The 21,397-nt window shown below is 50.8% G+C and overlaps 1 protein-coding gene across 8 annotated transcripts in view; it reads left to right on the plus strand.

Moving 5' to 3' along the window:
* Positions 1–21,397, plus strand: part of SRGAP2 (SLIT-ROBO Rho GTPase activating protein 2) — an 85,722-nt gene that overhangs the window by 880 nt on the left and 63,445 nt on the right. For 6 of the 8 annotated variants that reach the window (XM_021376850.1, XM_021376847.1, XM_021376849.1 and 3 more), the window contains exon 2: positions 9–139. In XM_021376850.1, coding sequence (XP_021232525.1) covers positions 73–139 — 67 coding nt within the window. In that variant the 5' untranslated portion in view covers positions 9–72. Of the gene's footprint in view, positions 1–8; positions 140–242; positions 322–21,397 lie in introns of those variants that run through there. The other 2 variants (XM_021376848.1, XM_021376853.1) reach the window with 2 other exon arrangements.

Raw genomic sequence — 21,397 nt, forward strand, 5'->3', positions numbered from 1 at the left:
GTTGAGAGGAGGGGGAATTGCGTTTGTAGGTCGTGGATCCGCTTTGAGGTTAAGCTTGTGGGGGAAGAAAACATGACGTCGCCAGCAAAATTCAAAAAGGATAAGGAGATCATCGCGGAATATGACACTCAGGTGAAAGGTAGGAGCCGTTTCGTTTCCCTCTGTTTGCTCGTTGCAGCTCTGCCTCGCAATTGTGGGAGTTTGCAGTAGAGGGTTGGGTGGGGAAGGGGAAATGGTTTGCAGATTGCCTGGAATCTGCAGGGCTTGCTCGCAATGCAATGCTGTGTCGGGTTTGCGGTGCTTTTTCTCGTCCTCCATAGGGTGAGTTCCTCCCGTGCTGTTGCTATTTTAAGGTGTCTCGGCTTTTTTACCGAATACAACGGATCTTTGAGTTCGGAGAGATCCGCGTTTTCCTGCCTGCCGTTCTGAAATAGGGCTTTGCATTTGAAATCTGAGAGCCGGTTAATTGCTTCTTAATCCTCCCATCGCAGGAATCTTTTCAAAATCTGTGCGGTGTCAGAAGAGCCTCTTTCAGCCAGCGCTAACTGGGACCCTGCCGAGGGTCCCTGTAAGGCAATTTGTGCTGGAAAGTTCCATTATTCGGGGCTTTGCTCTTGGTCAGCCCCTACCACTGCCGCCTGCTTTCCTCCCTGTGCTCTTGAGTGCAACGCCTCAAGGTTGCAGTGTGTGCATGCACACGCAGGCAGTTGCATGCATACAGAGCTGAATAAAGCTGATGCTCCAATGTTATTCCAATATCATTGCAGGGAAGGTAATAAAGCAGCGGAGGCATATTTGCAATGATTGTGCAAATCTTCCGCAGAATTCAGCTGGCTGGGCTTCAGGCTATCATGTGCCAAAGGAGGAGGGAAAAAAAAAAAAAAAAAGGAGAAGAAAGATGGTGAAATGTCTGCTTAGCTCCTTGTTTTTGCAAAGTTTTCGATAGAACACTTATTAAAGGCAATAATGATGGCTCGTGCTTGGCTTGATGTATGGCTGTGAGGGAGTTAGGAGGGTTAGGGATTTATCTAATTGGTTAAAACTTGCTTGGTATGCTCGTAGCCCGCAAGAAGGATGGCCTTCGGGCAGGGCTGGCGGAGTGAAATCAATGGGAGTTAAAAAAAAAAAAAATGTGATTTAAATCGGAGTAGGAAACCTAGATGAAAACTGACAATTAAAATATCATTGTGCAATTACGCACCGAGCTGGTTTTTTCCTGCTGGGGGGCTGTGCGCTGGTTGTGGACCATTGGAACATCATTGCATGTCCCACCCTGACCCCGGTGCTGTGTACCTAGAGGAAATTTGGATATCTTTGTTTTTAACAAAATAGGTGCGACGGAGCAAATGTAGAGCTGGGTAAGAGTTTATTTTGATTGATTTTTTTTTTTTTTTTTTTAATTGGATTCTTGAAGTTCGAAATGGAGAAGAATGGGTTTCTTTTTTACTGGTTGAGTTTCTGTTCCTGTTTTCTCATCGTTGTTGATGGAAATGGGAATTAGCCACGGCGCGTTGCGTGTCCTTCCGTTAGTTATGCCACCGGAATGGATGCGATAGTTGTTCAATCCCAAATACTGTGTCTACCTGAATAAATACTGACTGTAACACGTGCAAGGGACACAATGACCAAGAGGGCTTTAGAATCAGCAGGGCACATCCCACCTTCTTCATGTGTTGGGAAAGCAAAACCATCCTTCTCTTTTCCAAAAAAAGAGACCAAGAGGACGAGCAGAGCCGGGAGGAGCCTCCTGTCTGCAGAGACCATTGGTGCCAGAGCTTGGGTCAGCTCCTCCTGTGTGCTCCAACGCTGCCCCGGCTGCATCCCCATCCTCAGGGCAGCTCTGGGCTCCTGTTCCACGCGGTGGAGCTTGCCTTACATCTCCCATGCTTTGGTTTCAGCTCAGACAGCATCAGAGTGGAAAGACCTCGTCAGTAATGCAGGAGGGTGCTGGGCTCTGCTGCAGTGGGAACATGAGCTGGCACGAAGCAAACTCTCCCATGCGGTGCTGCCCGGTCATTAAGCACCCATCAGAGTGTTGGTGACCTGGTGCTGTTCACACTCTGCTGCAGGAGCAGCAGGGAAGCGGTGCAAACTGGGATGATGGGATGTTCAGCATCTCCTGTGTCACGATGCCTTGGAGCTGTTAGGGTGGGAATGAGATGAGTTGGGTGCCGGTGCGCTGTGTGGCATCAGCAGCTTCTCTCCTCATCAGAGGGAAACTATGGGATGTTCTGTGCTGGTATTCAGTTCTGCGCTGCACTCCGCTCTGGCTCTGCATTGGAGCTGTGTTTAGAGGCTCCATTTAAAAGCATTTATCCACTAACGTACTCCAGCGCTTTAAATTATTACTGATAGAACGAGTGAGCTTTGTTTAAAAATTCAATAGTCTTAAGTTAATCAACGGCTGCTTACAGGATGATATTGGTTGATGGCTAATAGAGCATTTACACAGCGCTTTCTGGTTTTCTGTTGCTAAATTGACTTGGTAAAAAGGAGTATGGAGGGGGTTGGGATGCTGATAGGGGCAGTGGCATTCTGATGGTGGGGGGGACGGGATGCTGATGGGGGGGACGTTGTTCTCGCTTGGGTCTTCTTCCCGCAGCCAGCTCTCTGCTTTTTGGGATGAGATTCTTCCCGTAGTTTGTGCATGCAGCTAGCGACGTTCGGTTGAGAGGAGCTTCTGGAGATGGGAAGGCTTTACCTCTTCCATGTCAAGCTTCCTATGCAGCAACCAGGAGACAGGGAAGGCGTGATGCCTTTGTGGGCTGTGGGTAGCAGTGCAGCATCCATCCTGGGAGGCTGCTGGGGCCGGGCTGGGTGCAGCCAGAGCTAACCAGGTCCAAGCCCACAACTGACCCCCCAACCTCAGATATCCAATGGTCCAGGGCTCTCCTTGCCTGCGAGTCCAGTGTCAAACCTCTGCCTTGCAGATCTTCTGCATGGAAGCATTTGCGGGCGCAGCCTGCAGCGTGGGGCTGTGCTGCCCGGTGGCTGTGCTCCTCGTGAAGGCTCGCTGAGATCACCACTTTGAGGGGAAAAAACTCCGAAATGGCCGTGTCACGCGGCAGGAATTCTCTCGACAAGATGACATGGGGTCAGCAGGGGAGGGAAGCGCCGCTTTGATACGTTCCTGTACCATGTGCTCGCCGAGATTGTGAGCTCTGTGAAGCTGGAAAGTGAGATTCTGTGGTCTCCATATGGAGCCTTTGATATCTCGGGCTCATCCCCTTGTCTGGATTGTCTCTCCCAATTCCTTCCTGCAAGTTGCGGTAAGGCAGAGGTAATGAATGGATGCTGTGCAGCGTGTTCTGTGCCATTTGGACGCTGCCTCTCTGTGCCCAACCAAGGGCTGTCAGGCTGATTTTTGGTCGCATGTATTAAATTGGAGCGTACATTTGCTGAGGAAAGAGAAGCCAGTGATTTATCTCTTAATTCTTCATTTCTTTCTCCGCGTGTCCCGTGGGAGCATTATATTTAATTAGTTTGTATAAAGCTCCAGTAAATAGCTTCATGGTTTGGGCTACAGAAATTTAATACTGATTCTTTTTTTTTTTTTTTACACAGTGAGAGCGCATGAGCTGCTCCTGTCCTTCAGCAGGCACTGACAAAGGCGACTTGCAGCGTGGTCCTGGGGCTGTGGGATTCATTCCTGGGGTTCATTTTGGCAGGGGGGGCTGGGGGGGGAAATCTGCCCAGTGCATCCCGGCTGGGAGAAGAGGGGAGAGGAGGAATTCCCCAGGTGCTGCTCTGATGTCTGAACATTTCTTTTAATCACCCCCAAATTGCTGATCCGTCTCAGGGTGGTTCCTTTTTCGGCTCTGGTGATGTGTTTGATGGGAGGAAGGCTTGGGTTGGAAGGGATCCAGCCCCCTGCTGCGGGCAGGGCTGCCAACCAGTACATCAGGCACTAGATCAGGTGAGCTTCAATTCCTCAAGGCGAGCAAATCTCTCATTTCAAGCAAAAAAAAAAAAAGGCAACAAAAAGAAAGAAAACTAAAAGAGCCATTCCCCTGCAAGTTCCCAATCTGCCCACGAGCTTGTGGGAGCTCTGCTGTGCTGAACTGGTGGTCATCTTTTCTCCTGAGCGCTGCCTGTGATGGGGAGCCACATCTTCCGGCCAGCAGCGCAGCGCCAGGCAGAGCTTGGTCCTGGGGAGCTGCAATGGGCACAGCTGCATTTCTCTATGGGAGAGCTGTGGGGTCACGCTGTGCCAAGTGGGGCTGGGTAACGGTAAGCGGGGCTGGGTACTGTGCTGCTCTTGGCAGTGCTTTGAAACAAGGAAGCCGGGATTTCTCTCTACTCTCGAAAGCTCTTTTGCTCGTGCTCTCCGTGCAGCGCTTGCATAGACCGAAGCCATGTGTAGGGCTGACTTCAGATTTCTGGGTAAATGGGTTCAAGTCGCTAACTCCTCGTCTTGTTGCAGCCTGTGCAGCTGGGAGGTGGAGGTTGGTGCTCCGGGGGTGAGGTGCCTTCTCTCATGCAGGCTGTTAGCTCACGCGGTGTTACCCTGCCTGCAAACTCAGCACCGCACGCATGTGCCTTTCCCAGCACGCGCCCTGGTGCGGTTCAGTGGAATATTTTTTTTTTTAAATGTTGAGATTTCGAGTTTGTATACGTTGGATCGCCATGTGCGTTTAGAATGTAAAACTACCTTTTAAGGGGTTTTTGCAGTTAATCACTGCTCTGGGTGCGTAAGTGATTCCAGTTGTGTGCAACAATGACTTGCTCCAAACTCTGCCTATGGAACTGCTTGGGGATCATCTGTTTCTGTGCAGTTCCTGATAGTGCTAATCCCCCGGGCGCTGGGCTGCCAGGAGGGGGAAGGGGCCGCTGGGCGATGGGTTTGATGTTGCAGCAACAGTTTGTTCTTCTTTGTCTTATGCACAGCTCCTACTAATGGATTATTAACGAGGCAACAAAGAGGTGAAAGAATGCTCTGGTCTTCCTGCTTCCCTCTCCGTTTCCCAAATTCCTGGTTGGGTCTCTGTCCCAAATCCAAGCACAAGGCGAGAGGCTGGAGCTGACCCCCAGCACTGAGGCATTGCAGTTCCTTCCAAAAGCAGAAGGAATTGTCAGAGCAGCTCCAGGAGGGGGTTTCTATCAAGAATTTACTGGTGGTATCCAGCCTTCTCCCATGCTTCCAGCTGCAAAAGCCCCTCTCCATTTCTGCTTAGCTCTACATGGTTTCCTTTTGTGGTAAGGGTACGCGTAGGGATCTTTCCCTTTTTGTTAAAAGTCTTGCCTTCTCTTTTTTCTTTCTTAATGTGTGGTAGTTCTGCCCTTTTTTGGAATTCGCTCGGAAGAACTTATTTGCCTGATCAACTTTCAGTTGTCTTTATGAAGAGTGAAATGTCCAAACCTTCGAAATGGAAAGTATGTTTGAACACGTGCTCTTCGGAGCGGCTTTCGTTACGCCGTGCCCAGTTTCTGTGCATTACTTATTGCTTCATGTAGTTCATTTTTGTATGACTTTCCCAGACCTCGTGCTTTCTGGAGAATTTCTACGCTTCTGCAGCATGCATGGGCGTCCTGCTCTGTGAATGCTGTCAACAGTTTGTTGGGGATGGAGGGGATGATTTGCTTTGCCAACAGAGAGAAGCGTGTGAGAGGATGGAAAAAAGGGTCTTGGCTTTGCAATAACTCCGTAGTTAGAGTCCATTCTGCATGCCTTCTTTCTTTCTCCTCTTCTTCCAGAGCAACGAGGTTACAAAAGGCAGAACGGAGCCTTGGTTTGGGGAAATCTCTGCATAGAAGTCAGCAAAACTCTTGAATTGAGTGTAAAAGTCCTGAGCATGCATCTAGAATGACCGTCAGGGAAGCTCAGCTGATGCGTTTTCCCAAGCAGATGCTGCGGGTGGATTTGAGCCATGTCAAATGTTATTTCTTGCCATGAAAATAACTACCAGCGCGAAACTCTGGAGCTTCTGACCCGGTCACTTTCCTTTCAGTTGGTTCCATGAGAGTTAATCACAGAGGGGTTGGGAGTTGACAAATAAATAAATAAAGCACTTCCTTTGCCTTTCTGGATGTGGAAGGAGCGGTGAAATGCTCGCAGGGCTCTCCCCTGCCCTTGAAAAAACCTTTTTTTTTTTTCTTTTTGGCCTCAAACATTTTCACTCCAGGTGTTGGCCAACGTGGTGCATAAATTCCTTGCTCTGGGTGCTGTCAGCGAGCCGCAAAACAACTTCTGCACGCATTTATTTCTGTGCTGCCAGCTGAACCAGGCCGGGAGCCGACTTATCTGAAGGCCCAGAAGCAGCTCCTGGCTTTTTGGCTCTTGAGGAGGAGCCAAATGAACAGATTAACTATAAACCGAGAGCGGATTTCTTTTTCTACCGTAGAGAAGTGCCGCAGCAGGGTAATTTGGTCAGCCCCGCTCCTTTGGAAGTTGTTTTTTTTTTTTTTTTTTTTTTTTTTATTGCAGGACTTTCCAGGAAGAGCTTCTTGGCTTCCATCCTTTTAAGTAGGGAAGGCTTTTTTGGTTTGTTTTCGTACCGCTGTCATTGGGCAAAGGTTTTCCTGCAGATGTCAGCCACGGAGCTGCATGATTCATCAATGGGGAGTGCTCGCAGGCTGGATTTACTGAACATCATGCAGTCGTTGCCCAGGAATTAGTCCCTGGCTGTGCTTGGGTAGCTGTCCCGTCCCACTTTAAGGATGTTCTGCAGCGTTTCTTGGAGGAAGGCAGGTTTTGTTTCTGGCAGACCTGGAGCTGCTGAGCTGTGCTGTGAACAAATGGCTCAATTGTGCTCTGAGCCAAGATCCTCTGTCCACTGAAATATTTCCGTGTCATTGCCGTGTTCTTGTAAGGCAAACTCTGCCGGGTAATCAGATCTGCTTTCCTCACCCCAGCCTTTAATACTGCGGTATCTGAGGAGGGAGAGGCCGAGAAGGAGCCCTCCCACCAGTGCTGTTCCTCACCCTCACCATTCCTCATCCCCACGCTGTTTCCCTGGCTCTCCAAGCCGTCAGTGATGCTGCAGATAACGTGACGAATGCTGACCTTTAATCGCCGCCCGTTCCCTTGTGTTCAGAGGGCGTCTGGACACCACTGCCATAAAGCACGACCCTGCCTGCTGCGAGTGGAGGCTGAGCTGGGAGAAGCCATGAGGAGGAGGGCAGCCTTCGTGAGCCAGCCCTGCATCCTCACCATAGCATGGCCCTATTTGAGATGCCTGCTGGGTGAGCTTTGGATACAGCGGCGTAAATCAGTGCTGTGTCTTTGAGGATGCTCCTACACGTTAGCATTTAATTTATGAAGGTAGGCATTCTGGGCAGTTCCACGGGATGCTTTTCTTGATGCTGGCTCACATGGGTTGATGCTCTTGCTGCCCTCCCCCTGTCCCCATTCACTGGGGAGGGCCCTTTATGTGGCTTACTGGGAAATCCCGACTGTGACGAGTTCACTTCTCCTAAAGCTGCTGGTGACACCATGACTAACCATCTGAGAGGTGATGGTCAGTATCCCGAAATGAAGCTCTCTAGTAAACTGCTTCTTGGATATCACGCGTCTGCAGAGCAGATCTGGGACGCGCAGCGTGATGCGCAATGGAACGCGGCTGTGCCTTCCTTCTAGGAGGAGCTCCCTCCTGACTGCAGTGTTTGACATACCCTGTGATGGAGTCGTGTTATTTATTTTGTCTTCAGTAGGTGGAAATTTGGGCCTGTGGGCCATAAGAAAAAAATGACTCCTGTACTCTTAAAATGGGAAGAGCAGCACTTCCCAGCACTGGGGCTGCTGCAGCTCTGTTCTGAAGAGTCGTAGCTGATGGACGTGAAAGCTCAACACAGAGAGCCTGTACCCCCAGGAGCTGTTATTGCAGTGAGAAAAGGGAAGTTTCCTTTTGATTAATACGTGCAGTGGATGTATGAAGGAACAACAATGACAAACCAGAACGCCCTAAATATTTTATGAGCTGTACGAGCGCAGAGCTCTGAGCAGCACCGCGGAGGCTTTTCCCCGACGTTCGATAACCAGCTATTGAGAAACTTAATAAATGAACGTCTCTGTGAAGTGGTTTTGGAAAGGAGCCTGTTCTTGCTTTGGTCTCTTTCGTGAAAATAACTCTTCCCAGCGTTGTGTTCTTTCCGTCTGTTGAAGAGAGAGGCCTGCTTCGTCCCATGTACCCCTCAAAAAATCAGCACGCCGCCAATATCTGCGCTGCTGGTTGCGCTGGTTCCTGTGTCAGCGCTGCAGGAGCGACCCATGGCACTGCAGGAGGATGCTGCAACACCAGCAGAGACGCTGCCAGGAGCCAGCCCACAGGCATGCAGCTGGAAAAGGGAGGGGGGGAAACGAGTTTCTGCGCTCCGTAAAGGGAGGAACAATTGCAACGTTGCAAAGGTCACAGGATATCGTAATGGTGTTTGGATGGAAACTTCACTTGCTATGAATGAAAATGTGCTCTTGTGTTTTCCCCCCGGAGCTGAACGTCTGAAAGATCTGGATACTTCTTGTTCTGTTTCGTTTCTATTTGTGTTGTGTTTTGTTGGTTTTTTTTTTTTTAACTTCTTTTTTTTTTTTTTTTGGCTCTTCCACGAGTTGTGCTATAGAAAGGAGAAGCACGGAGGGCAGGCAGCACACAGCTGCTGGCAGAGGCTTAACTGCGTATTGCTTTAATCAAAGCTGGGGCATTAGTAGTTTGTGGTTAATCAGAGGGTTCCCTGCTTTAAATCAAATTATCTCTTCCCCCCTACATCCATCAGAACGAACCTAATAGCCGTAAGGAGCTTGGTGCATCCCTCTTCTGCTGAAATGCCTTTCATCTCTCTCTCCCCAGAAATCATGTCTGTAAGTGCCCCGGGGGGGAGGTGGGGGATGAGCCTCCCATGTAAACCAAGGGAAGAAATCCTAGAGCTGGGCTCGGCAGAAAATCCCTATCGGTGGATTCGTCTTGTACGTGTTGGAAACAGGGAGCAATGAATTCCTGGCTGACTCCGAGGGAGCACCCACAGCAGGAACATCACAGTGCTGTGGTCCCGGAGGGAGGAAGGCTCTGTCTGTATCGTGGGAAGGAGCTGGTGGTCGCCAGCCCCAGGAGCGTGCAAGGCTGCAGTCCTTTGCTGCTGCTGTGGGTTCCTCCAGGAGCAGCATCTGTGAGTGGTGAAGCTCTGTAATGAGGACTTGCTGTAAGCTGGCAGAGCGGCTGTAATTTTCTCCATACTCTGTTGCCTTTTCCAGCTCCCCAGCACCGTCCCCGTGGTTTTCTGATGAGGATTCATGCAAATAGTTCCTCGTGGCACACCCTGCTCCAAACCCAGAGGAGAAGGACCGGCTGCTGTGGTTGGGATGAAAGCTCTGTTGGTTTGCTGTTACCTTTAGTTAGGGATTCTGGATCCTCTGAAAGGTTTACGGTTGTGCTTGCTAAGTTATTTATATGTTGACTATTTAAACACACTTATCAATTCTGAAAGAGCAACGCTTCTCCTTTCAAGGAGATTGCTTTGAGATGCCGCATGGAAATGTGCAGGCGGGGGATGAAAGCTGCACGTACCTGCAGGAAAGACTCCATTGACTTCTGTTGTGTTTTTTTTTTTTAATAAGCTCAATATTCAGGCAGCCCAACGTGATGATGGCAAGGCTGCCTCGTGTCGCTGCGCTGGCCGGGGTCTTGGGCAGCATCTTTCATATCAGAGATGCAGAAGACACAGAGGAGCAGCGCTGTGTTGGGAGCAGACCGGAAGGAGGTGCAGAGGTTGAAGGGCAGCCCATTACTCGACGTGACCTTAAAGCAAGGTCCCTGCTGAGATTGATGGGATTCCGTTACAGATCTTGAAACGCATGGAGAGAACATGGCGGTTTTTTTTCCCTTCTTTCGGTCTGGCAGCGCAGCCCGTGTGGTTGGAGACGTTGCTCAGGGTATTCCTGCCCAGCTGTGCAGCTGCTGCTTGCTCTGCTTCTCCGCTCTCTTTGTCCAGCAAGGAGCAGTCCAAGGCAATTCCGTGTGCAGTACTGAGTTGTCTGGACACACTTCAGCTCCGTGCCAATACAGCGCCCAGAGCCCTTCTCTTGACTCCTTCTCTTTTTTTTTTTTCATCCTCCCTGACTTCTGCCTTTGGGAAGCGGGCTGGGTAATGAGTAGGAAGTAGATGCTCCACTGAAATTTTGGAATGCAAATAAACAGGTCTGCTATTTTTAAATGCCAGTGCTTTTTTTCTTTTTTTTTTAATGGTTCTTCCCAAGTTCTTCTTGCTCCAGTGGGAATGAGCCTGAATGAATGTTTCCTTTATGATTTATTTTTAGGAGTTAAAGGCTTAGGCGAACCTCAGTGCTGGCGAAGATGCTGGATTGACAGTCCTGAATGTCAGATGTGCTTTAAAACTTCTAAACCTTTAAACTCCCCAGAAGATGGGCGGGTTGAGAACGCGGTCGGAGATGCTCACCCCCCGCCTCTTGCTCAGGGGCTTGGTGGGCACTTCCCTGGAGCTGTGAGTGCTCGGTGCTGAAGCACGCCCTGAGCCCTTCCCTGCTGAGCCCAGCTGCTGCTGAGCCATCCAAATGCTTTCTCATCTTCCCATCAGCTGGGACTGGAACAGACGCAGCTACAAAGCAATCGTGCACATGCGAGGAAGGGGGAAAGTGGAGAGCTAAGAGCAATGCACTTGGCTGTGTCAGTAGTTAGGGTGGACTGACAATTTGGATGCCTGGCTCCGTGGTGATGTCATTTTCTACATGCCTTAGCTTGGTTTGAGGTTAGGCTGCTCATACTGCTGCATTCTGCAGTGGATGTTCTCTGCTCAGTGGTGACGGTGGGGATGTCTGTTATTACTGACAGCAAATTGGTTAATGGTGTGGTTAGGCGAAGTGAACGCATAGCACAGACTGCATTTCTTTCACTACCTAAGTTAATATTTTTGTACGCCTCCTGTTCACTTCCCCACGTGGGTGTTTTGGGTTTCATTCGAGCTCTTTTGCTCCACCAGATGCAGCCTTCTGCAGGCTCTGGATGAGAGCAGCTCCCCGCTGCGGGCTTGCACCGAGCAGAACGACTTGCTCTTATCTTCGGTGCTGTCATTGGATTTAGATAGAGGCTGGTTTGTTCCAGGTGAGGGGAGAGCTCTGCTGAGCTCAGTATTTGGCGGACAGCAGGGGAGCAGCGAGTTCACTTTGGGGGCTGGCTTTTTTCAGTATATTTTTGGCTTGCCGCAGGGCTCCTCACTGATATTTCCTTTAACGTGCAGCCCGCAGACTGGGGATAAATGAAATCTATTTGAACGAGCAAGAAGTCAGCATGGAGGACTCGAGCACCGCCTCTTTTCAGTCCTGCTCCCAATTTAGTCCCAGTTTGTGGCAATGGGAATGTCACAGCGGAGGGCTGGGCTGCAGGGCAAGGAGCGCAGCCAGGGCTTGGTGCAGGTGCGTGCAGAGTGCTGGGGCTCCTGAGGCCGAAGGAACTAACAGGCTCCTTAAAGGCTGATATTCCAGCATCGATTCTGAACCACAGCTTGAATGTTTATAGGAGTAACGTGAGCGCTTTGTTCTATTTTGTGGAAGGTGTGGCACCTCGTAAAGAACCGTACGTCGTGCTGAGAGGTGGGCAGCGTCCCAGGGGAATGGCGCGTGCTCCCAGCGCGTGCCTGCTGCGTGAGAGGCTCGGAACCCACGCAGAGATTCCTGCTGTCTGCTTCTTGGAAAGCAGCACGTGGCCGCCGAGTGCCCGTCCTCATCAGCACGGGACCAGCGCTGAACCGGCGGCTGAGCCGTGTTCTGGTCCTCCTGCAAATATTTCTGTGTAATTCAATAGAAAATTACCAGATTGCTGGCTTACTGCGAGTGCACCAGCCGGTAGCAGAGGTCATATTTACCCTATGAAAGCGACTCGCTGTCCAGTCTCCCTTCCCAGCTGGGTTACTCTGCATGCATCATGGATGTTCCAAAAGTGGAGGCTGCCACGGCTTCCTCCGCTTCCATGCGAGACCGACGCCGTGCAGCCCAATTAGCGGGCGGCCCTGGGGAACGCAGCGATGCCGTGGGCTGCCCCAGCCCCGACTTCCCGTCTTGAGCTGACATTCAAAGAGAAACTTGCTCGTTTGACACTTTAAATAGCTCTCAGATGGAAACGTGGATAGCGAGCGCCTCACAATGCGGCGGCTGCTGGGCTGTGTGGGCTCTGCGGTTCTATTATTAGCTGACAATAGCCGGAATGAGAAGCCGTACAGCTCCGTGGCCTCTGAGCCATTGTGCGAGCTGTTTGTCATCCCGGAGCCAGAGGTCCCTTCTTGCACTTCTTGGTGGAGACCTCTTGCTCGTTTTCTTTGCTGGAGGTTAGAAGGGAAAATGGCTTTTAAAGCAGATTTGCAAATTCCGCTTCCTTGGGATAACGCTTGTGACTGTACAGCAGCCTGTGCACATCTTCCCCATGAAGTGCTTGGAAGGTGACAGCCTGCAAAGATGAGACAGCCAGCAACTCTGAATACATCTGTCTCAATGCCTTCTTGATCGGTGCTTGCAAAAGGAGGCTCCAGCGTGCAAGCAGAAGGTTGTGACCTGTTGCTGCAGGACGGAGGGGCACGCGGGGTCTGACCACCATGTGGGCCAGGCAGAGTGCTTCCATGTCCATACAGCAGCATGAATCTGACTGGAAGCTGTGGATTGACAGCCGCGGTTGTGGTGTTCTTCACACCGTGCTGCTGAAGTGCCATTCCCCCTTCACCTCCCCAGGCGTTAGCAGAAAAACCAGCAGCGATGCGAATGGAGCAGAGCGGTTCCTGGCGCTGGGGCAGATCTGCCACTTTCACAGTCAGGTTCTGTGTGTGCTGCCTGTGTTGGACATCGTCTGCTGCATCCGTCTGGGTGAGCTGAAGTGGCGGATCCGGCACTTGATAACCAGTGCAGACCCTCCCTCAGCACTCAATGCCGTTTTGATATTGGAATATACTTTTAATAGCCCCTTTCCTGACTTGTAAGAGTGAAATCTTGGTCTGAACATCCTGTTTTCTTTGTGTTGGGGCGCAGTTCATGAGGGTTGCTCTCTGAACCCCGAGGGCTGATGCAGTGGCGGCTGCCTGCAGCTGGAGGTCGGACCGCGTCGCAGCAGGAGCGGTTGGTGAAGTTTGTTGAAAAGAGGGAACCGAAACCTGGTGAGGAAAAAACTCCTCTGTTCATCCTATTTTTAAATGCGTTGTGAAATCAAGGAAAGCACGGTGTTAAAGTTGAAACGACGGCGTGTGCTGCAGCAACAATTAACGCTTGGGGTGAAGTGTTGGGTGAGCGGCAGAGCGCGTCTGCTGTGTTGCACCAGCATTCCCTTAAGCACGGTGCAGTGCTGTCCCTGAGCTGCAAGGGGCGTTGGGTTTTGCTGCTGTCTCTTCCTCAGCAGGCTCCTGAGTTTGAGGAAGGCTGTTTGCGTTGCTGGGCACCGCTGTTGAGTGCTGTTGTTTCAGTGCAGTCCCCCTGTGCGCTGTCTGCGAGGGTGCGCAAGAGTGCTGCCGTGTCACTGAGTGTAAAAATGGAGTTTTTCAGGTCGGGCGAGGTGGAAAGCTGGGATTTATCCATCTGTCTTCAGATTGATTGGCTTGACGTCCTTCAAATGCAGCAGTTCCTGGGCTGTGTTTAGAAGGAGATGACAAGCTGGACATGCAAGCCAGGAATGCAGAACCTCCTCCAAACAGCAATTCTGCAGCTGCAGCAATGTTCAGTTCAGGAGGTTAAAGTTTGCTGACTGACTGCTCTTGCTGAAGACCATCCATACTCACTCACATGCTGTATTTCCATTTTCTTCAGGCAAACCAGCTGACTTGCATCCATCTTTTCAAAGAACTTAATTCTGTTCCCTCTTTTAATTACAGCATCCTCCGCAGATGTTGCAGCGCCATAAAAACAAAACGTAGAAGCAAATGCAGCGCTGTCACACTTTGCTCTGAGTTAGAGGCAGTAATAGGGAGCAGTGGGAAGTTCAGCTGACTTTAGCTGAGCATCCTTTGGCAAAGGGCGTAAGGAGACATGGAATGAGCCGGGAGGTGGCTCTTTGTGGAGGAGTTTCTCTATCCGTGTGTCCTCTCAGCACCACGTGCACTTGGGTTTTGCATCTGAGAATGGTGGCCTTTTTTTTTTGTATGTAATTTTGACCTTCAGAACCAGAAGAAATGCCTTTTCCCTCTTCTTCAGCGTTGTCTTTCTCTGCTTACCCGTTGTGGCTTTGTGATGTTAATGATCTAAACGTGCAATGAGGAATAAAAGAAACTGAAATGTGTTGATAATTCAAGGATGACAGGATGATCCTTGATAACTCAAGGATGGCAGTAGTTGGATTTTGTACGTTACCTGAGGCGTTGCCAGCAACAGGGTTTACTGAAAGGTGCACATGCAACTTCATCAATGGGATTTTTACTGCAGTGTTGATGTTCTTGCTCCGTATTGCTAGGACAGTTAAGGGCTATTGTTATGAGCCTTCCTAGCGTTGGTCCTTCTTAAGTATTTGTGTTTAAAAAGCAAAAATAACCAATGAGAGCCTCACCTCTGGCGCTTGGATGGGGCTGTGCAGCAGTCCTGGCTGCCGCACCAGGGCTGAGCGCAGCACGGCGTCATGGGGACGCTTCCTCTCCATCATTCAGAAGTGCTGGTTTTCTGCTTTCTGTCTTTTTTTGTTGTTTGTTTTTGAAGGGAAGATGGTGAGATGCCTCGAAGGAACCGGAACCAGGGTGCACGCTGAAACGGAGCACGACAGGGCTCTGAAATAGCTGGCACTTAACGACCTTCCGGCTATCCCTCGCGTTTCAGTGCTGGGCTGTTTGTTTGGATGTTTTATTGGGCGTTTTTTTTTCTTTAAGTCCTTGGTAAACGAACCAACATAAACATTCCTTTTAACGAGGCCTGGCAGAAGAGCTGAAGGCGAAGGCTCAGCTCCTGCCTTCCTTGTTGACTTTGGCTTCTGCTCTATGGGGCTTTTTCAGCAGTTCATCTTGGCAGATCGCTGCCGCTTCAAATAGAAGGGTAAATAAGTCACACCCAGCATCTCAGCCCCAACGCTGAATGGGTTACGTGTGCTTTGGTTTCCTCCTGCCCAAATGGTTTTAATAAATCTTGTTTTGCATGCGTGCGTTTTCTAGGGACTGAACTGTTCCCGTGGCGTTGCGTTAGGCAGATGAACAGTGGAGCGCGTTGCTCGTGGGGCTGCAGGTATAGGGCTGTGCTCGGGGGCATGGTGGTGATGGTCAGTGCTCAAACTTGGTCATCTCAGTGGTCTTTTCCAACCTTCATGATTCTATACTGATGGCTGAGCTGTCCAGGCTTCTAAGTTGCCTTCCCTCCACCCCAATCCCACCTGCCTGATGGAAAAGGGCCCTCTGGATTTCTCAGGAGCAGAAGGGCAGAGGTGGGCAGCATTCTGCTGCTGGGGAATGTGATCTCGCAGCTGGGTGCTTGATTGCACCAAGCAGCTTGATGCTGTGCTGGGGGCTGGGATCTGGGTGAGCACCTGGCTTGTCTGCTCAGCCTATGGTGGCTTCAAAGATGCACCAGCAAGGCGTTGTGGTTTTGTTTTCTTTCTTTCTTTCTGCTACTAATTGTATTTCTGTGTGATCATCTTAATGAATGGCTGCCATTCGTCTGCTCTGTTGTAGCAGTGTATCTTTGGAAAATGCAGTGGGGGTTTCTGCAGAGGGGAGCAGGGGGCAGCAGGAACAACTTCTTGGATGAAGGTTTGTATTTAACTTTTGCACAAATGTGCAACTGTACATAAAAAATAATACTAGGTAGAATCTTCCTCGTGTTCCGGAGGAGGACGACGTGAGTTTTGGTGCCAGTTTTGTGCTGGAGGTGTATGAAAAGCCAGCATCTCCTTGTTCCTGCCCTGCTCTAAGCTGTGCTGATGAATGGGTGTTGCTACAGCTGACAAAGAACCGATAGAAAAACGATGATTCACAGAATTCGTGCTCCGCAGGCTCTGTCAAATGCTCATTGCACATCTTTACGAGAGGTGCTGCGGATCAAAATGCGAGTTCCTCTGCGTGGCAGTCCTTCACGTACACTGCTGAATATTTATGGCTCTAATGGAATTTCTTCCTTGTCCTGTGATTGTGCCGGGGACGCCTGCTTGTGCTGCCTTTGCTTTCGCTGAGCATTCCCGGGGTAAACTTATGAATGCGAACAAGGACTGAGCAAGAGAGAGTGGCTGGAGTCAAATTCTTGCATCGCCTTTTTCTGCTTATGGTTTTAAATTCGGTTTCTATCTCCTTTTTTTTAGCCGCCCCTAAAGGCGGATTAAAAACAGTGCTCCAGTTTGATTTCTTGTGTAAGCAGCTGAGATGGATTCACCACAACGTTTAGTGCCAGGTTAAGGATGCGTGACTTCAATTGGATGCAGTGGGCCCCGCAGTGGCAGGTTCCTGTGCCCAGGGATCAGGAGGCGGTTGGCTGGGAAGCGGCCCTGTCCTTGTGCCCACGGCCACCCCGGGTCACCACGTGGCCCTTTTTGATCTCGCTGAGCTCGTCTGTGACGATGCTCATTATTCACCTCTCCTGGAACGCTCATGGTTAATTAATGGCTCCCCAGAGCTCCCCAAAGCACGCACGGGGCTGGCCGGGAGGCGGGCTGGCGCTGCCGCTGGGCCGTGCTTGACTCACGGCGTTGACTTGCCTGTCTGTCCGTCCATCCCTCCTTCTGTCCGTCCATCCTGCTCGGTGCAGGCCGCGGCTCCCTCGGACGCTCACCATGGTGCTGTCCCCCAGGCCGCGGGGCTGCTGGCCTGCCGTGTCCCCGGGCACCGTGCCGCTCGGCCTCCAGCGCGCAGGTGGGTGCGGGTCTGCCGCCATTGCATGCTGGTTCTCAAGCTGGACCTCATCCCTTTCTCCTTCCTATCTGTAAGAGAGATCCCGAGCGTTGGTTCCCTAAAATATGGAGAGATGAGAGAGGCTGGTGGCACTGGAAGCCATCGCCGCGCTCCTGCTGGATGTCAGCTCTGTGCCTGATGGAGTTGGCTGCTCGAAGCGCTCGCACGTCCCTTTCTGTTCCTCTTCATTTATTTCTTGATCATTTATGCATGTTAATCTGTTAGCTACCAAGGAGGAGAGGGAGGGGAAGAAATCCTGAGGTGAAATTAAATGAGACGCCGGCATTAATCATTCTGTTTGTATCTCTAAATATATGACATAATTCACCCAAGGATTTTCCTGTTATTGCAGAGATTAAAACATAACTCATTAATTGCCACTCTTGTTCCGGCAATTTTATTGACTTGAAAAATGCACCTTTGCTTTCCTTTGCATGAGATGACCCATGTGAACGTCTCATGAACTGGGAAGAATTTTTACAGAGCATTCTGCCCACAGCTGTGGGGCATTGTAGGGATGGGCAGCGATGCTCGGGCAGCCCCTGCGTGCTGCTTTACCTTTATGGCCACCGAATATCCACAGAGCTCTGCCAGGCGGACCTCTGTAGCTTTGTACATGGAGAAAATGAGCTACAAGTGTCATTAGTTGTAAGGGTAGGAGCATTTGGAATGGAAATGGGTTGTCCCTCTTTGATGCCCAGCTGCTGCAGGTGGGCGTGTGAAAGGATGGGGCAGGGCTGTGCGGGTCAGAGAATCTCTCTGCACTTTGGTTTCGGGCAGCGAATGGCACAGGGGCTGGTCCTTGGCCATACATCTAACCAGGGCACTTTGTCCTCATTTGGCCATCTACTTTTTCAGGTTGTTCTGTTTGTGCAGTGCGTAGGGGGAGCACTCGGAAGCTGCAGAATGGCGGAATGCTGTAGGGGTTCAGCATCTGCTTCGTGCGGAGATTTCAGGATGTAGTTTCCTCTCTTTTTTTTTTTCCCCTTTCTTCCTCCCTTTCTGCAGCAAGGCACGGCTGCCTGGCAATGCACCACACAGGTCCAGCGCAGAGCAGCGTCCAACAGCCCTGATGCACAGCGTCTGGCATTCCCAAACAGCAAGTCTGGCTGCTCTGCCAACAAAGTGGCAGCATCTTAACTCTGCTTTTGTCTTCCAGACCTGTTTTGCTGTTCCCCTCCTGCTGGATTTCCATTCTAGCATAAATAGATGTTTCTCTTGAAAGCAAGTGCCAGCCTCTCCCTTTTACGCAGGAATTTAACTTTGCTTTGTGCAGCCTGAAACACGGCCGTGCAACATTCTTCATTTAAATGGCTTTCTGTTTTGAAACTCGGAGCCATGAGTCCCTGGCTCCCCTCCCTCCTCTCCCCACGCCCAGCCCGCTCATTGCTTGCAAACGAGTTAAATGAGTTTCCCACACCTTCTGCTGCATCTGATGAATTCTCACACCCTGTGGGGAAGCCCGGGGTGGGCACAGCTCGTGAGCCGTCCTTGGACTTGATATTTCTTTCCCTTGGAACCTTCTTACGACGTTTAAAACGTTAAGTAGTGGTGTGTATGCAGTGTGGCTTGTTTTGTTTTCACCCAGCAGTGATCATTTCAGCTCTGGGTTGAGAAGCGACCAATACCTAAACTGAGCACTGCAGTGCGTGCAAGGAAAGCACGCTTGGTTTAAATGGGAGAAAGGTGCAAAATGTGACTTGCTCAAGTAAAGCTGTCAAAGGCCGAGCTCTGCTTTGGATTGCAAACACTGTCAATCCTGGGGCTGTGCACAGAGCTCTTCCCCCAGCTGTGCCCCACGGAGATGCTCAGGTGTGGCAGCTCTGCCTGGTACCCAGGCCCAGGGATGGTGCAGTTCCCTCTCGCTTTGTGCAGCCCGGCTCAGTGCGAGACGCTCCGCTGATGGCTTCTGAACTGTGAGTTTTTCAAATCAAATTGGGCTGTGTCTGGGCTTTGAAACCGTCAGCCAGCGTTAATTATTTCCAGTGTCACTCTGCCCTGCCTGTGCTTATTGGAAGTGCGGCTCGTCGAGCAGCGGATGTGCTTGTTGAGCAGATGAAAGGAAGGAAGCCGCTCTTCGCAGGGATGCTGCGTGCTCCGGGACAGCCCGTGCCCCTGGGAGCCCCTGCCCCCCCCAGGCACGTCTTTGGTGAAGAACCCGCGGCTCTGATGTGATTATTCTGCTTCCTGCCGACAGCTGAGCAGAACAGAATTTAATTGTGGCTCTGATAGGTCTGTGCGAGCCGCTGATAAAAATCTGTCGCTGCAAAAGCGTTCGCTGAGCCGGTTTCTTAAGGCATCTCCAGCGGTGAACTGCTGCTCGGTTGCCCAGACGACTCATCCCATACATGAACAACATTCACCACGTCTTGGGCCATCCCTGCGGCGCTGGGTCCATCACCGTGCGTGAGAGCAAGCTGTTCAAATGGCCATTAGGGAGCTGCTTGAAGAACACGTTATTTCGAGCTGCTCCGTAGCAGTTTGTCCACGCAGGCGCGGGTGCTCGGGGCTGGAGGCTGCAAAGGGTTTGTCAGCAGGACTCAAATTCTGAGCACTGGGAATGCGAAGTGATGGCTGTGCATTGGTTTTGCTTATGCTAATGGTCCCCGTGTCAGCGTGATTTAATTCTTGTATTCTAGAAAGCCGTGCTGCAGACTAGCGATATAGTTCTACTTGTCTGCAAGACTTTTCTCCAGCATTCAGGGAGCATAAGCAAGTTTTACCTACAGGTATGGAGAACAGATACGGAGGTTTGCTGCGTTCAGTGGGGCTCTAGCCAAAGAGTGCTTAAAAACATCCAAGCTGTGAGTGAGACAGGATGCAAGTGGGCTCAGTGCGGGCAGCGTCAGCTGCATGGCTCCATGGAGTGACATTGTTGTGTCTGGGACAGCAGCTGGGAGACCTGAGTAATTAGTGATGCAAATAGGTGAGGATGGAGGTATGCAAAGGAGAGATGAGTGTCCTTGGCAGTTCACAGGGGCCCGAAGCTTGCCTTGGTTTTTGCTCCCAGCCACGTCTCGTAACCTCTTTGACTTCACTGCTGCAATATTTCCTGTGCTCATCTCATACTTCCCAACATCGCCGCAATCTGTATGAGGAAGAATTTTGCTGAGTGATGCCTGTAATTATCCTGCGTGCGTTTGACAGAGCCCGTCTGCAGTTATAATGTGCGTTACCCAGTGTCAGCCATCCTCAAATAGTTAATGAATATCCCGTTTTTAAAGGGAAATTTACCTTTTCCCAGGGCAGGCAGTTCTTAATGGGACCGTGAGCCTGCACCTCCCTCCTGGCTCTGGCCCTGAGCGAAAGCTGTGTGTCCTCCTCTTGGCATTTCCACTTCAAAGCTCTGTTCTTGGATTACCAGGGGACCTGTAAGTCTGTGGTGCTCGGCAGCTGGGTGCTGGCAAAGCATTTCACTCCGTGACATCCTCCCTGTCACTGGGTGAGAGCTCAGCAGTCGGTGGTGTCCTGGGAGCATTCTGCGTGCAGGGAAGGTGTTGTGCACAGCAGAAGGCAAAGCTCAGGTTCTGCAACATGAAGTTCTCCCTTGGAAGTGGGCCGGTGCAGCTGCTGGATTGTGGAACCGCTGCTAAAATGCTTGTGTTTAATTCAGGGGCAATTAGCTAATGATAAGTGCGGGGTCACTTGTGCCTGTCGGTATTTTATCTGCTGTAGAGTTTCTAATGGTGGGGGTGTAAATATTGAGAATGACAGATGTGGCTGAAATGCAGAAGGTAGATGATGTGTCTGCCTTTAAATACCTTGATAACGAGATGTGCTTGCTGGGTGCATGCAGGGAACATGGGAAAGGTAATTGCAGAGAGGATTAAAACCAAACATTTTTCTGGGATTATACAATACTCCATCCTTCTGCGATCAAGGTGACTTTATGGTCTGATTATGGTCTGATGATGGAAGTGAAGAAACAGTTCGTTTTAAAGGGATGGAAAGCTTTTTCCTTTCCCTGCTAGGGATGTTTTAATTGTGGCACGTGAATTTGAAGTATGGCAGCACCACAGGGCAGGGTTTATTGGGAGAGTCAGAACAGCTGGGCTGTAAGCCTGGTTGGACCTGCAGCACTGCGCTCTGTGCCACCGTCCTCACTCAGGAGTGGTGACTTCAGGTGGCCTGCAAGCTGTAGGGAAGGAGGTTGAGGGCTTCGGGGTGTTGTGAAGGGGCTGTTAACCTAATAACCCGTGCCAATTAAAGATGCAAGAGCAGCAAACTCAAAGTGGGCCGGCACAGGGAGGTGCGGTGTGATGGGTGACCCGCACCCTGCTCAGCACCAGCCTGAGAAACCCATCCCCTGCCTGCGTAAGCCGTGGGGAGCACGGGAAACCTCAGGAAATTCCTGCCTTCCTGATGTGATGTTGTGGCAAAGTATGGGGCGGTGTTGTTGCAAGATGAGCAAGGTTGCCCCTGCCCGGCAGCAGCAGAGGCTCCTCCAGCTGCAGCTGAATGGCGAATTGTTCCACGCACCCCATCGGCCGCTGCTGCTTCCCTCCCAAACAGCGCCCTTATTGATAACAAGAGAGTGCTGAGAGTGCATTTGCTGCCGAAGGAAAAGGTTACGAGTCCTTGCTGCTTGCAGCAGGAGAGCTGCCTGTGAGCCATTCTGCCCTGAGAA

This window comes from Numida meleagris, chromosome 25 (genome assembly GCF_002078875.1).
Source record: "Numida meleagris isolate 19003 breed g44 Domestic line chromosome 25, NumMel1.0, whole genome shotgun sequence".
Lineage (NCBI taxonomy): Eukaryota > Metazoa > Chordata > Aves > Galliformes > Numididae > Numida > Numida meleagris.